This window comes from Sceloporus occidentalis, unplaced genomic scaffold (assembly GCF_023333645.1).
Source record: "Sceloporus occidentalis isolate IW3139 unplaced genomic scaffold, rSceOcc1.0.p SCAF_13, whole genome shotgun sequence".
Classification (NCBI taxonomy): Eukaryota; Metazoa; Chordata; class Lepidosauria; order Squamata; family Phrynosomatidae; genus Sceloporus; species Sceloporus occidentalis.
Genome location: NW_028316993.1, coordinates 5,380,501 through 5,396,129, shown reverse-complemented (window position 1 = coordinate 5,396,129; position 15,629 = coordinate 5,380,501). Strand labels below are relative to the sequence as shown.

Here is a 15,629-nt window from a genome sequence, read left to right as displayed (position 1 = left end):
ACGCCCGCCTCGGCCAATCAGCGCCCGCCTCTGCCGGCGCCGGGGCGGGGCCAAGGGCTCAGGGAGCCACGTGCGGAAAGGGGGAGCCCGGTGCGCGGCCACGTGAGGGGGCGGGGACAGAACGCCGGGACACGTGCGGGGCGGGGCCAGGGGCGGAGGGCACGTGGAGCAGCAGCAGCAGCAAGAGGAGGAGAAGGAGGAGGATCCAGTGGATCCCAAGGGATCTCTGCAGCTCAGAGGAAGGAAGTGCATTTTTAAAAGCTGCATTCAAAGGCATTACATTTTGTAAAAAAAAAAAAATGCATTTATTAAAAATTGCATTTATTTATTTATTTATTTATTAAAATGCTTTCTTTTATTTACAAACACAGTTAAAGAGAGTTTGGGAAAGTTACTTTCTAACCCTGGTTTGTTCCTCTTCCTCTTGTTTGGAAATAAAAGTGCCCTTGCTCTGTGCTTAACGGAGTAACTTCCTCAGACGCATTTAGAAGCAATAACAGTAAATAATAGTAATAATAATAATAGTTAGAGAGGGCTTGCAGCACCTTTGAGACTGACTAAAGAAAGAAGTTGGCAGCAGGAGCTTTCCTGGACTAAAGTCCACTTCCTCGGATGCATTTGGCGGAGTGTAAGAGCCTTTGTGGCCGAAGAGCGGGGTGTAAATACTCCAAATACTGTAAAGAAATTGATGATGATGATGATGATTTGCTTTCTTTTCTCCCCAATATAGGGCCTAGTTTCTGCCCTGACCCAGAGTCCACAGGCCAGAGCTGAAGGCAGTGGGTTACCCTTCTCCCCGGAGGAAAGTGCTGGAGTCGAAATCTGCCGAAGAGAGAGAAAGAGAGAGCAGAGAAGAAGGAGGCAGGCCTGGTCCAGGGTCAGTGGAGGAAGGATGCTGAAGATGCTGGGCCCTGATTGGCTGAGAGGGATGCAGGCGCCAGGGATGCTCCACTGGCAGAAGGGATGCTCAGGGATTATCAGAGCATCTGCCTAGTTCTGAGCATCCCATTGCGGCCACAACGCTTTCCCAGATCCCACGCCATCCTCTCTGATGGAAGGGTCCCGGCGGAGGGATGAGCTCCACGGGGATCCACCGGGGTTTCCTCCGCAAATACGGTGAGTAGCCCCCTTCTGATTTTGCAAAGCCTTGCAAGGACTCTTCCAGGGAAGAGGGAGAGGGATGTGGCAGCCAGGTTCCCAGCATCAGGCAAAATAATAATAATAATAATAATAATAACAACAACAACAACAACAACAACTTTTTTACACATTTCTGTGGATCTATTTTGGAGGCCAACCTGATGAGGAAACTGAAAAGTAACTTTGCCGAGCGTGAAAAAGGTTGCACCAGCAATGCATGCTCAAGGAAGCCTTGCTAGGCGCAGGGGAAAGTCCCCTGTATTCAGCAGCAAGGGAATCAGTATTAAAACTAAGGTTTTGTGGAAGAGCTCCCTTCCCAAACTGGACCTTTATTTCCAGATTTCCTCTGGTCCCTGCTCTGCAAACAGGACAGAGAAACTTACTATTTCTAGTTAATTCCTGAGAGCAGTATAAAATAGGCCCAAATTCAACAGGGAGACCTTGCCTCTCATTGCCTTGCCAGGCTTGGAAGCGCTGTGAGCTGTACCTGTTGAGTACCTACCTGTCCTACCGCTTTAAACTTTGATATTTTCTGTGTTTTAGTGTCTCAAATGCACAACTGGGCAGCATTTCAAGCTCTGTGGGGAATCATACCTTTTCCTCTCCAACTGCACAAACACACAACTCATGCACAATTTGTGAATCCATCATAGCATCTACTGCTCTTGCCTTAATTTTAACCTCCCTGTGGGCCCATCCGCCTGCAAAATATGCATATGTATGTATGTATGTATGTATATGCAAACATGTCAGTTTCACCCCCGTCCTCCTGATCTATTTGTGCCAAGGTACAGCCTGGCACACAACCCCTTTCCTCTGGGATTACAACAGCCAGCATTTGATTGCATCCTAATCCCAGGGCAGCAAAGAGAGAATTTAATCAGGAATTTAATCTCTTTGTTGCTGTGCGTGATGTTTGTCCTGTCTTTGGGTCCCTGCGACAGATTGATGGGAAAATAATCCCTTTAGTGGCAAATTATTTTGTGGGATGAAAGAGCCATCTGACCACTCAGCCATGAGAGCCCCTGAGTAGCCCTTTGCTTTCGTTCAGTAGGAAAGAAAGCAAGTCCTAAGCCCCCGGCGGCAGCTGAAACGGACGGATATGGTTTTAAAAATTAACAGGAATCAGAGTAAAAAAACAAAGCAAAACACAATTCAGCTAAACAGAAAAGAACATTAAACAAGAACAAATGCAAGTCCATCTTATATCCCTGGGGGGCAGGGACTAGTTCTCTAAGGCCTGCCAAAATAAAAAAGGGGTTTACCTGCTTGCAGTCTAATGAAGGGAGATGCCATCCTCTGAGATGCTCTTGCCTTCCTCTGAGGCTGAGACAGCGTGACTTGCCCACTGGGTTTCCATGTTTGACAGGGATTTGAACCTAGGCTTCCCAAAGGACTTTCTTGTTGTTGTGTCCCTTCAAGTCATTTCCAACTTATGGCGACCCTAAGGCAAACCTATCATCGAAGTTTCTTGGCAAGTTTCTAAGAAAGTGTGATTTGCCCAAGGTAGTCCAGTGGGTTTAGATGGTTAAGCCGGAATTCAAACCCTGGTCTCCAGAGTCATATTCCAACACTCAAACCCCTGCCCCAAGCTGGCTCACAATAGCCAAGCATGGCAAAAATCATTCTGTGCAAAACATTTTGGATGGGTTGTGTGGTCTCAAGAGTGGTCCGAGGGTCCCTGAATTGACCCTTGGGGCCACATGTGCCTTTCCACATCCCAGTCCATTGGGCTCGCCAGTGCAGTTGGCACTAGTAAATAAGTACTGGATTCCAGTCTCCATAGCACCTCTCTCTGGCACCCCTTACCATGGCACCCTGTGGCAAGTTCTGCGTTGAGTTTCCTGCCAGCCTTGACCCCGAGTCTTCCTTTGCAGGAGGCTTCCTCTTTAAGCAGTGGAAGGAGAAATTCCTCGTCCTCTCGGTGGATGGCAGCCTTCTCGTCTGTCCGGACACCGACTCTCCAGCCGAGCTTGGCATCGCCTTGAGCACCAACTGTGATGCCATCCTGGAGGGCAGCCAGATCTGCAACCTGCCACGGCTTCCATTGGGTGCCCAGAGAGACAGCTGCTTGGGACTTCGCCTCAATGACGGGAAGGTCTTGCTCCTCCTGGCTCCAGACAGCCAAGAATGCAGGTAGGAAGCCTTTGGTTATATTGGCTGGGTGGCTTTGGAGGATCCAGGGACCCATTTTGCATTACTCTGGAACCACTGCAGGCTGAACTGGGCTCCTCCTGAGAAAACTAGAAGTGACCGGAAAACTCACTTAATGTTTCTTTGAAAACGTAAGAACTAAGAGACCTTCCGCAAAACACAATCATACACTTTAACTGCTGTTGTTCTGCTCTATGGACTCCTGGGGTTTGTAGTTTGGCGAGTCTCCGGAACAATCTAGTTGAGAATACTAAGCACCCCTCGATAAACTGCAAGTCCCAGGAGTTTCATAAGTGTTGTTGCGACAAACTGTAGTGTTAAAGGGTCATAAAATAGGATTACATAGGATGGATGTTCTCTAAGGTAGAGCCAGTGTAGTGCAATGGTTTGAATACTGGACGACAACACTGGAGACCAGGGTTCAAATCCCCTCTCAAGAATAAAAACTCACTAGGTGCCCTTGGGCAAGTCACACTCTCTCAGCCTCAGAGGATGGCAATGGCAACGTCCTTCTGAAGAAACTGGCCAAGAAAACCCAAAGGAGATTGGGAGCTTATCCCGTGAATATCCCAGAAAAATTGCATAATTACGCAAAACAATTTCACACAACGTTGCACAAAACCCGCCATTAAAGTGGTCACAAAGAAGCATTAATGTGCATCTTTTTACTTTTGGGGTTTCAGCAACAATGCATTTCCGATACCATTTTATTCGTGCAATTGCCTGTGATAAACATTTGCACAATTACTCGCCATTTACACTTTATTTGTGGGATGCTTTAAATGTGCTTTAATCTCTCTTTAATGCCGAAATTAGCCCCAGTGTGATAAGCTCCTATGATCAGTTGGCCATAGGGTTGCCATGAGTCAGAAATGGCTTGGAGGAACACAATAATAATGTTGCTTAAGAGGGGAATTATGCCACCTAGAGGCTTCTGGACATGTCACACTCTCCCTCCCTCACCTCTCTCTTTGCCCCCAAGGCAAAGGAACACCAAGGGACACTGAAATGACCTCTGTGGGCCGTCCGCAGTTGTCATCCGGCAAAATACCCAGCCTTTTTATGAACTGGGTACGTTTCTTCAGTAGCATTAGTGGGAGAAAGTAAGTACATGATGATTTGGAAACACTGGATGTAAGATGTCTCTCTCTCTCCTCAATTTTTGCAGACAGTGGCTCAACGTCCTGAGAAAAGTCAAAGAGGTAAGACGTGGGTTAAGAAGCCCGAGAAAGGATAGAGGTATCAGTTTGCCAATCTAGATCCTGGATCACTTGGGCAGAGTGCCATGGTCCCTTTGGACATCTCTGTGCCTCCCTCTACCCGCAGTGCAAACTTTACAGCTCTCTATAAATGTTAACAATAATAGGTAGCTGCCAAACTTTAAGGGGGCTTTCATGAATTCATGAATTGCACGATGCACACAATTCTGTCTTTATGAAGGGCCCACACCCCCAAAATACAGAATTTTTTGGGCACCTTGTTTAGTCTAGAGGAAAGGAAAGCTTTCCAACCTTCAAACAAAGGAACATCCCTTATAAGAAGGGACACCTACCTGACAGTCTGATAAGGGACCAGCTTTGCAGACCTCAAGTAATGGACATCCTTTATAATAAGAGATGCATGGTGCTTGTATCTCGAGCTGCACTCCACCTATCAGAGGCTTAAAAGAGAGATGTGTCATATAGGAAATGTCTGGATTTTTGCTATCTCCAGCCAGCCTACAAATCAGCCATTTCCTCCACCCCCAAACAAATTCAAGATGCATTTGTGCAAACTGTGATTCCAGTGGCACAAGAAAACGCGGGATTAGGCGCAAGGTGAGTGGGAAATAATGATGGCTTTCTCCTTTGGCTCCTCTTTCCAGAGTTTTTCCCTAGGCTCTCCCTCCCATTGCAAACTCCATATCAACTCCCCAGTGAGAAGACGCTGCAGAAAAGGAGGAAGCGGTGACAGCAGCAACAGCAACGGAGGGTCTCCCAGCAGCACCAAGAGGCAAGAAGGTAGCAAATCTAGGCTGTGAATCCTGCTTTAAGAATTAGAAAAATGTATAGAGCTTGGAGAAACATCACTGGCTATTAAGGAGGGCTATCTATCACCTCTGAGTAGCAGTTGCTGCAGAGATGGAGGGTAGAGTGGCCTTCTGGTCCTGCTGGTTGGCTTATTGTTGGGGCAACTGGTTGCCCTGGTCAAAATGCTGGGCCAGGTTTTTGCCATTGTTCCCGCTGCCCACCAACATTTCACAGATGATAATTGGGACACTGAAAATTGAATTTGGCCAAGTGGCTTCAGAATGTGGCCAAGATGGCCAACAATACTGATGAAGATGAACATCTAAGCTAGGAGAGGCTGCAGCAGTTTGCTTTTGCCTGAGCCTACGGGGAATGACAAGATCCATCCAGCTCCCCTTGACTCTCTCTTGCTAAATTAATGGAGTGCAAACTACTTTTGCCTGTTGAATTCAGTTGAAGCTGAGGACAAAGCAGGAGGAGGGGGAAGGAACTGGAACATTTTCCTTATAAAAATAAGAGGTTTTGCCACAGAACCCAATGCACTTCAACAAGGAAAGGCAGAGCAGAAGGGAAGAGGAGAGTTGTGGAATTAGAAGGGAATATTGGGAAAAGTGGGAAGCTAGAGAATTAGTCTTCCAAATAGGGACTGCAGGAAGGTACATAGATGGATCCCATGTAGCACAGCTTCTCTTACAGAAACCTAGGAGCCGACTGTAACACTGGCCCACAAAGGGAAGGGTTGGGAAGATGGTGGGACTGAAAAAGGTCACCTGCAATATTGGCATTAATGCCCACTCTTTTCTTATCTCTGCAGCAACCCAGGCAAGCTTCTGCCAGGAGGTTTGCTCTCCTCATTGCCTGCGCCATGGATCCCCGTCCCGCCCGGGTGTGAAGGCGGCATGCATTCTGGTGGGGGGAGCAGCGGCCGGCCCCACCATGGGCTACATGGTCACTTCGGCCACCGCTGGGCACCCGACAGAGTCACACCCTCCGGACTTCAAAGAACTGGGTTACCACCCTTCTGCCTGTGACTCTGAGATGCAATACGAAGCTCTGGACTATGAGGGGCTTGACCAGGACTTTGACATGCTGGACTTTGGGGGGTTTGCCTTCTAGGTGCTGTCCTCAATCCCAAATCGAAAAGGGCTCCACGACCCACTGACGTCGACACTTGGCATTGAAAGGGCCATCCTCACTGCCTGGCACATAGGGGACTATCCCCCAAACTCTTCACCAGCAGTTACTTGCCAATTTTCTTCTGTGATAACATTTCTGCTGTGCGTTTTGTATCTTTGAACTCTATTTTTGGTGGGATAAAGGGGCTGGTCAATTTTGTTCTCTTCTTCCTCTTGTTTTGCATTCAATAAAGTCTTTTTGTGGGCTAGTCTGGTGTGGGCAAGGGTCACAAATGACAGTCATTGGCCAGAGATGTGAGAATGCTAGATACCCTCATTACCTGAATGCCAAGGCAGAGGCGGAAGAGAAGCTGCATGGAGGGCGCTTCTCCCTTCTTCCCAAAAGACACAAAAAGGGACTATGTCTCTTCCACCTGGGCTGCAGATGACCCATTTTAGATCGCAATTCCCTGGGTGGGGGAACTCAGAATTGGGATCCAAAATGGAAACTTTTCCAGGATCCAGCTCTCTCCTTGTCCATGGGGCTCTCCCTGCACTGTAGAACTGATGCATTTTGGCCCTGCTTTAATTGCTAAGGCTCCATTGTATGGAATCCAGGGATCTGTAGTTTGTTGTGGCAACAAAGAAAGCTGAATATCTCACAAAACTACAAACCCCAGTAATCCATAGCAGTGTACCATGACAGTTAAAGTGGTGTCAGACTGCATCACTTCTTCTGTGCAGATGCAACTTAGGACTCTGGAAGACAATGGACTAAATTCCAGCTCAGACACCTGCCGGGGAGTCTTGGGCAAGTCACATTCTCTCAGCCTCAGAGGAAGACAATGGTGGCAAAACGCCTCTGAATAAACTTTGCCAAGGAAATGCTAGCATAAGGTTGCCGTACATTAGAATCAACATGAAGGCACGTAGCAGCAACAACAACAGGAGGCACAATGTCAAAGGATGTGTTGAAACATGGGATGTCAAGAGCCTATCTGTCTGAAAAATGGGGATAAGAACTGCAAGAAATAAATCTGGTTAAGGAAAGCCCACGCGGGGAGGACTCTGCTATGGGTCAAGCCAGAGAACCGGTCCTTCTTCCTTCTCTTCTTTCAGTGCTTTTTCTCTTCAAAAAGGTGTCGTTTCAAGCCAACTGACGCAATGCATGGTGGACTTTGTCCCCACCAGACGTGGGAGTGGCCCAGCTCAAATCATCTGGAAAAAATTATTATCGTGTCGTTTTGTGCGTAGCAAAGTGTCAACACTTTTGGTTTCTAGGGGGAGTCTGGGCTCCACATTGCTTTTCCTTGCGTCTCCAAAATCTCAGCGGCAAATTTCCACCAGGTCTCCCCTGGCCGCCAAAATGACTCTCTTTGGAGCATGGACCTTTTTTCTCCTGGTCTCCTGCATCACCTTCTTCCTCGTCCTACACTGGAGGAGAAAACCCAAGGATAGCAACCTGCCCCCAGGCCCTATTCGCCTGCCTTGGCTGGGCAATCTGCTCCAAGTGGATATTATGAACCTCTTCACATCTCTTTTTAGGGTGAGTCTCCTTTGGCCCTCTGGGGATGGGTTCCCTGACTTGTTGTCGAGTCAAATGGCATTTTGTCTTAATCCTCTCCCCAGGTGAGGAGTAATACCTTCCTTGCAACCAGTAGAAAACCACGAGCCTTCAAGCTCTCTTCTTTCTCTTAGGTTAGTCCACAAAAACATAGCAGGTAGGAGATGAAGCAAAAAAGGCTCTAAAAAGCCTATTCTTGGGGCCATTAGGTGGGCTTGACCCAAAGTTTCCAGTTTTCATGGGCCATCTCTAGGTGGAAGGAGAGGGTACAGATTCTTCACTTTGGGGTGATAAACTCTGGGTTATGTGCACATCTCCAGCTCAGCTAGGAAAGCAGCAGCTTGCCACAATTGGCCAGGGTCAACCCATTTCTTTCTGTAACTTGCAAAGGCTGTCCAGATGTTTACTTAGCTTACTCCTTTCTCAGTCTTCATGGTGCTAAGACTCATCCTCCATTCTGCTCTGAATCCATCTCCCATACAAGTAGGCTACATTAAAAATTCCTGTTCCCTATTTCAAGGAATAACCCCCTCATTTTGCCCTGATCTGAACTTTTAGATAAGATCTCTCTCTTAATTTCCAAACAGGAAAAGGTGTTTAGTGTGTGCCTGAATGACAAGCTGTGAATAAGTGGAGAAGATGCACAATGCTTAATGCCATCTCCAGGGGCCACCTTTAAGTTGCAGAGTTTGGCCCATAAACCTAATGGCCTGGAATTTCTAGCATTGCAGGACTTATCACTGGAGTCAATCAAGGTTCAAATCCTGGCTCAGTCACAGAAACCCATCAAGAGTCCCTGGGCAACTCACATTCCCTCAGCCTCAGAGGATGGCAATGGCATACCCCCTCTGAACACATCCTGCCAAGAAAACCTTGTGACAGCTTCACCTTAGGGTCGCCATAAGTAGGAAATGAGTTGACGGCACACAACAATTTAGAAATGCAGTTTAAGCATCCGAAGGAAAGTGGTGGGCAAGGACCCAGGTCCCAGGGTATGCAAACACAGCAAATAGAAGAGGGCTAGATGCAAAGCTGGGAGAGGCTGCTGCGGTTTGCTTTTGCCCGAGCTTCCTGGGGGGAGTGAGATTCTGCCATCCCTTCTCCTCCCTGCTGCGTTAACGGATTGCAAACTACTTTTACAAACTGAACTCAGTTTCAAGCAGCTGAAGTCAGCTGAGGACAAAGAGGGAAAGTGTGAAATAGAGAGAGAAAGCTAGCTATTTTAAAAGCCATTGAAAAGATGGATCGATCAGGACTTCTGTCCCTGTCAAACTGGGGCCAGTTAAAGGCTACTATCATCTCCCTGTTGGAGCCTCCTCTTGCAGGATTTGAGGTAGAGATCTGCTGGCTGCACAATGGTGAGGGTCGCCTGTTTTCAGGACAACCCTAACTGGAATAAATGTTACCAGTGGCAGAGAGGACGCCTCAGTCGAAATCTCCTAGGCCCATTGCAGCCTTGCTTTTGGTGTGTCCACTCATCTGAATAGCAATCACTCCCAAAACCCACACCCAGAGGTTGTTTTAAAACCTTATGACAATATAAAACCTGTCTAGCAATATTTTGCATACATTTTTTAAAAGCATGTTATTGTTGCAAGTTTGCACAAAGGTCAACGCCTGCCTCCCTTGGGGCTGAGGTTTGGTCCTCTTGTTCTTTCCGAAATTTACAGACTAGATCCTTAAAAATTCTACAAATAGTTGGGCAGAAGAAGGAATTCCCGCAAGTACTGTGTGTTTGCAAGGAGCTGGAAAGAACTACTGTAGTTGGGAATGACACATCCCTTTGCATTTACATAGAGGCCCTGGTTGCCATTTGGCCCAGAGAGGTTCCCTTATGTCCAGTTTTTCTTACTGGCAGCTCCAGGAACAGTACCGTCCCGTATTCACTGTCTACATGGGTCCCGAGCCAGTTGTGGTGCTGTGCGGTTACGGAGCCATAAAGGAAGCCCTCATGGATAACGCAGAAGCATTCGGAGGGAGGGCACGGTTGCTGGGCATGGACGACACCATGCAGAATTACGGTGAGTTGCTGGCTGAAAATTGAGAAAATAATGCTGGTTTGTTGTTTGCCATCAAACTGGTTTTGATTTATGGTGATGGACCTCCCAGACCCTTGCTCCTCAACGGCCTTGCTCAGGTTTTGCAAACTCGGGGCCAGAGCTTCATTGACAAAGTCTGTCCACTAGTAACACTGTCCTCCATATTGCCTACTGCTCTCAAATTTACAAGAATTATCATCTTTTCTAAAGAGTCATGATACGGCCAAAGCATGGCAGCTTCAATGGATCTTATTAAAAAGATTATGGTTCACGCTGTGACACTGCAGGATTAATGCACTTAACTGCCACAGCTCAATGCTATGGACTTTGAAGAAGTCAGAAGCTGGAGCATTTTGCTTCTTGGTTTATTAAATCCTCTGCATATTTCGTTTTCAGGCATCGGTTCCTCGAACGGGGAACGCTGGCGGGAGCTTCGGCACTTCTGCCAGTCTGCCCTGAGGAACTTTGGAGTAGGGAAAAGATCCATGGAGGAGCGGATTCAGGAGGAGGCTGAGTTTTTGGTGGAAGCCCTGCGGAAAACGGAAGGTGAGTCCTCTCTCTCTTGCTCCTGCTTTTCTTGGCAAGGATCACACGGCTGAATGCTAGCAATGGAGACAAAACAGGGAAACCTTTTATTCCCAGAAAGGCCAAATGAAATTGATCACAAAATTGACATTTGGTGAATCTCTCAGAATCTATATATTTTTAATTCTGTGTTTTTACAAAGTAGCAGTTTGGATTTCAACAACGGTGGGAGCCAACCAGGACAATGTAATATCAACAAAGCAACCGGGGGAGGCTTCCATGTCAATGGGGCAGCGAGTTCAGTCCAGGTTTTTAGCTATAACTTTTAGGGAGTTATCTCCAAAGTGTCATCTCATTCTTTACTAATGAGATCCCTCCTAATGGAGCAAATATTTGGAGTTCTAGTATTTGCTGCTGCAGTTCTGGAGTTGGTTTTTTAAAAAATACATATAAATCCAGCTGATGTGTCTTTTGTCCCACTTCTGACAATTCGCTCATCCTAACCCTGAACCTAGCCATACAGATTTTATTTCCACACTCAAGTGGGTTTCTTTTTAATTCCAGGACAAAAGGTATATCCAGACTAATTAAAAGGACCAGAAAGTCCCAGATTTTGTTCCTATTCTTTCTGATTTTATTTAGAAGTTCCATACATGTGTCCTCTATCCTAGAACATTTTCTGTCAACTCCCATTTCCAATTTATGGTGACCCTAAGGTTAATCTTTAGCAAGATTTGTTCAGAGGGGCTTTGCCTTTGCCATCCTCTGAGGTCATCCAGTGAGTTTCCATGGCCAAGCAGGGATTCGAACCCAGGTCTTCAGAGTCGTAGTCCAACGTTCAAAGCGCTACACCATGCTGGCTCTCCCAAGGGACTATCCACCGCCGTTTTCCTTTTTCTCCATTCTGCAGGACGCTCCTTCGACCCAACTTTGTGCCTCAGCCATGCCGTCTCCAACATCATCTGCTCTATAGTTTTCGGCCACCGCTTTGAATACGAGGACAAAGATTTCATCACTTTACTTGGTCTGTTAAGCGAATCTGTTCGGCTCATGTTTTCTCCCTGGGCGCAGGTAATGAAGATGGACGCCAGGGAAGGAGCAGGCTCTGTATCTTCATAGATATTGGGGCTCTGCTTCACTCCCTGGGTTCCCTTTCTGTATATTATTCTTTGAATGCTAGCATGCGTCTGCCTTTCTTGACAACTTATGGTGACTCTATGAATTTTGCATGGTTTTCTTAGGCAAGGAATCCTCAGGGGTAGTTCTGCCAGTTCCTTCCTTTGAAATATCACCTGGTCTTTGCTAGTGGTCTCCCAACAAAGTCCTAACTCAGAGCTCACCGTGCTTAGCTTCCAAGATCAGGCGGGATTTGGTGCCTTTACGGTCTTTTAATCATGAGACTGTACCTTCAAGTCATCTGTTGACACCATGAATTTTCAAGGAATCCTCAGAGGTGGTTTCGCCCACTCCTTCTTTTGAAATAAAGCCTATGGCTTTATTTCTTGGTAGTCTCCCATCCAAGTCCTAACCAGGGCTGGCCCATCTTAGCTTCTGAGATGGGTCCCTTTTATTTCGTGGAATAAAAGAAGACAAGGATTGGGAACTGACACCCCAAGACACAGGATGCAAATTGTTGAGTGTGAACAAACTCTGACAAAGGATTGTATTCTTTACCTTCCAAGCTGAGGAATTTTTTCCCGGGCCTGATGCGAATCCTGCCTGGGCCTCACCAGAAACTGTCCAGATACCTCACAGACTTTAAAAGGTTCATCGTTGAGAGAGTCCAGCTGCACCAGCAGTCCCTCGATCCGAATTGCCCTCGAGACTTCATCGATTGCTTCCTCAACAAAATGGAGCAGGTACGTTTGGAAGACAAAAAAGGAAGGCATTGAAATACTTACTCAGTGACAACACTAAAATAAATTGGGGAGGGAAAGGAAATTTCAAGTCGATTGGTTTTTGGACTCAGTTAGGATGCAGAGGAAAGAACTCAAACATAGTTGCTAACCCAATTTCCATATTCCCAAATTCTGAATACTGGAGAAGGCGATGGATGGATTCTAAGAAGTCAAAAAGGAACCCTGCTTAAAATACATCTCCCTTCTCTCTTTGTTCTTGCATCAGGAGAAAAATAATCCGTCCTCAGAATATCATGACAAGAATCTGATTGTCTGCATTTTCGACTTGTTCTCTGCCGGCTCAGCCTCAGCCAGCACCACCCTCAAATACGGACTCCTCCTTCTCCTCCGATACCCAGAGATAGAAGGTGAGCTCTTAAAACATTGATTTTCGTTTTAAAACGGATATAATTCACACTGAGCCATCAGAAAGCAAAGGTGTCACTATCTCTGCCATCCATGTGGACATTTTTGGATTTTGGGGTTCCAGGTAAGGGATACTCAGCCTGTACATAAATAAAATTATTGTTAGTGGATTCTAGAACCCAGAGACAAAAGGTGAAAGGAGTAACATTAGCAGGGGTGATGTATTACTAACCTCTCCCTCCATTCAACTCTTTGCAGCCAAAATCCACAAAGAGATTGACCTGGTGATCGGGAGGAACCGCCGGCCTTGCATGGACGACCGGAAAAAGATGCCTTATACTGATGCGGTCATCCATGAGATCCACCGTTTTGCAGATGTTTCTCCTATTGGGATTCCGCATTTAGTGACGAGAGACACACAATTCCGGGGTTACACCATTCCCAAGGTACCGTGAGCTACGGAGTTAACCAAAATGTGATGTGTGTGGTGTTGGAGGGGTTACCTGTCTCCAACTATAAGCCTTTCTTTGGAAAATGATAGTGGTCCATGGCTGTTCCAAGATGATGTCAAGAGTTGCGCATGCTTTGCCCTGCCATAATGCAATAACAGGGGATGTATAGTGAATGTTTTAGAACGGTGCGCTAACAGACAGGTGCTGAAGTAAGCCAAGAAAGGAGTTCATCTAATTCAAAGTCATTTGTGGGAAACCATCTAGTTAGAACGACCAAGAGAAAGGAGTAGTATGGGAAAGGAAAGAGGGAGTTTATTAATCTTAACGAATGAAAATTAAGCCCACCTGAAGGTTGAAGTATGTGTAGTTTATGTGGCTGAAACATTTGCTGGTCAGTTCTGACAATGAAAGTGGCCAGATTGGATCTATGCTATAGCTTTCCTAAGAAAGTTTTCTGAGTCTTTACTACTCAACCTGAGTTTCCAAATTTTGGTATCCTTCTGGGTTTGACCGACAGCAAAAGCAAAGGCATCAAGGTGTGTGCGTGGGTAGGAATGCAGGCAAAAGAGGAGACAGGACCCAGCCTGGACCAGTCTGTTAACGAATGCCACTGGGATCTCTCTCTGTCCCCATTTCCAGGGCACCACTGTCTTCCCGTTCCTGACTACTGCCCTGCAGGACCCCTGCCACTTCGAGACCCCCATGAAGTTCAATCCTGCCCACTTCCTGGACGAAAATGGAGACTTTAGGAAGAACGAGGCCTTCCTGCCATTTTCAGCAGGTAAAGCATATCTGGATTTTGTTTTCCAAATGGCAGGAGAAGAAAGCAGGGAATGAGAGAGCTGGGTTGGCTAGACCTTGGAAGGAACTAATGGTCTCCCATTTTGGACTTCCAGAAAGCTCCCAGAAAACACAGCCAACTTGGCAGCCAAAGGAGAGGGGTTATGGGGGTTGAAAACCCAAACATCTGGAAAGTCAATGGGAGAGAACATGGGGGAGAGGATATGGGAGAGAGAAAGGCAAAGAATCTGGTTTGCATTCGTAGAGACATGGTAAGGGTTGGGTTGACTCGTCTTGGGTTGATGCAATGTAGGTTATTTTCCTCTAATGTGAAAAGATACCATAAGATACTATAAATAAACTTTGGATGTTTTGAGTACTGTACACAAAACCCTGGCTTTGTTTTGTTTTGTGCCTCTCCAGGGAAAAGGGTTTGCCCAGGTGAAAATTTAGCCCGCATGGAGCTTTTTTTATTCCTTACAACGGTGTTGCAAAATTTCAACCTGAGAACGCTCCAAGACCGAGAGGAAATAGACATTTCGCCGGAAGTACACAGCAGTGGGAAGCTTCCTCGACCGTACCAGCTTTCTGTGGTTCCCCGATAACCCAACAAAGAAACACAGTGATATTTAGAGAAAGGTAACAGGTACGTGTGTGAGTCCTTACTTCTGCTACATCAGATCATCTCCTGTCTCTAAGCCGAAGACAACACTGTAAAAATTTGTACAGTTGTGTAACACAGGATTTACCAAGACAGGACATAACTCCGGTCTGTGAATCATTTCTCAGAAATGTAACTTTAATAAAGAGTCTTATCAGTAGACCTTGGGATCTTTCCATCAATAGTTTTGTACTGTGATAGGAGGAGTAGCTAATACTCCAGAGGACAGGATCAAAATTCAAAATGACCTGAATAGAATAGAAAGCTGGGCCAAAGCAAACAAAATGAAATTCAGCATGGAGAGCCTAGGGCAGAAAAGTGAAATGCACAGATATAGGATGAGACACCTGGCTTAAGGAGATTTATAAGTGTGAAAGGGATCTAGGAGTCCAAGTAGACCACAGGTTGAACATGAGTCAACAGTGCGATGCGGCAGCTAAAAAGGCCAATGTGCTGCATCAACAGAAGTATAGTGTCTAGATCAAGGGAAGTAATAGTGCCACTTTCTTCTGCTTTGGTCAGGCTCCACCTGGAATATTGTGTCCAGTTCTGGGCAAAACAATTCAAAAAGGACATTGAGAAATGTGTCCAAAGAAGGAAGACTAAAATGGTGAAGAGTCTGGAAACCATTAAGCCCTATGAGAGACCCAGGGAGCTGGGGATGTTTAGCCTGGAGAAGAGAAGGTTAAGAGGGGATATGAGAGCTCTGTTTAAATACTTGAAGGGATGTCATATTGAGGATGGGGAAAGCTTGTTTTCTGCTGTTCCAGAGAATAGGATGCAATGGAACAATGGATGCAAGCTAGAGGAAATGAAATCCCACATCAACATTGGAAAGAACTTCCTGATGGTATAAGAGTTGTTTGAAAGTGGAAGACATGGAGCAATGGACACAAGCTAAAGGAAAAGAGATTCCACCTTAACAT

At 46.3% G+C, this 15,629-nt stretch overlaps 2 protein-coding genes and 1 long non-coding RNA gene across 5 annotated transcripts; 2 read left to right on the top strand and 1 right to left on the bottom strand.

Moving 5' to 3' along the window:
- The first annotated feature begins 523 nt into the window (after nt 1–523).
- LOC149304684 (uncharacterized) lies at nt 524–6,687 on the top strand. 2 transcript variants are annotated; one of them, XM_089479219.1, is made up of 6 exons: nt 524–628; nt 731–1,116; nt 3,018–3,276; nt 4,463–4,496; nt 5,159–5,294; nt 6,118–6,687. In XM_089479219.1, exons 2-6 carry the CDS (start codon nt 1,074–1,076, stop codon nt 6,417–6,419), a joined length of 774 nt encoding a protein of 257 aa, XP_089335345.1. In that variant the 5' UTR covers nt 524–628; nt 731–1,073; the 3' UTR covers nt 6,420–6,687. The 2 variants fall into 2 exon arrangements, with proteins under 2 accessions (XP_089335345.1, XP_089335344.1); XM_089479218.1 differs by having other exon boundaries at nt 526–1,116.
- On the bottom strand, nt 801–4,946 carry LOC149304685 (uncharacterized). The gene is made up of 3 exons (XR_016271883.1): nt 4,847–4,946; nt 4,258–4,478; nt 801–822 (listed from the first exon to the last, which is right to left on the bottom strand). It is a non-coding gene; the product is annotated as an uncharacterized LOC149304685 (long non-coding RNA).
- Nucleotides 6,516–14,865, top strand: LOC149304683 (cytochrome P450 2G1-like). Of its 2 annotated transcripts, none has more exons than XM_089479217.1 (9): nt 6,516–6,580; nt 9,841–10,003; nt 10,418–10,567; nt 11,457–11,617; nt 12,229–12,405; nt 12,671–12,812; nt 13,069–13,256; nt 13,902–14,043; nt 14,466–14,865. In XM_089479217.1, exons 2-9 carry the CDS (start codon nt 9,877–9,879, stop codon nt 14,645–14,647), a joined length of 1,269 nt encoding a protein of 422 aa, XP_089335343.1. In that variant the 5' UTR covers nt 6,516–6,580; nt 9,841–9,876; the 3' UTR covers nt 14,648–14,865. The 2 variants fall into 2 exon arrangements, with proteins under 2 accessions (XP_089335343.1, XP_089335342.1); XM_089479216.1 differs by lacking the exon at nt 6,516–6,580 and adding an exon at nt 6,767–7,964.
- The last annotated feature ends 764 nt before the right edge of the window (nt 14,866–15,629 follow it).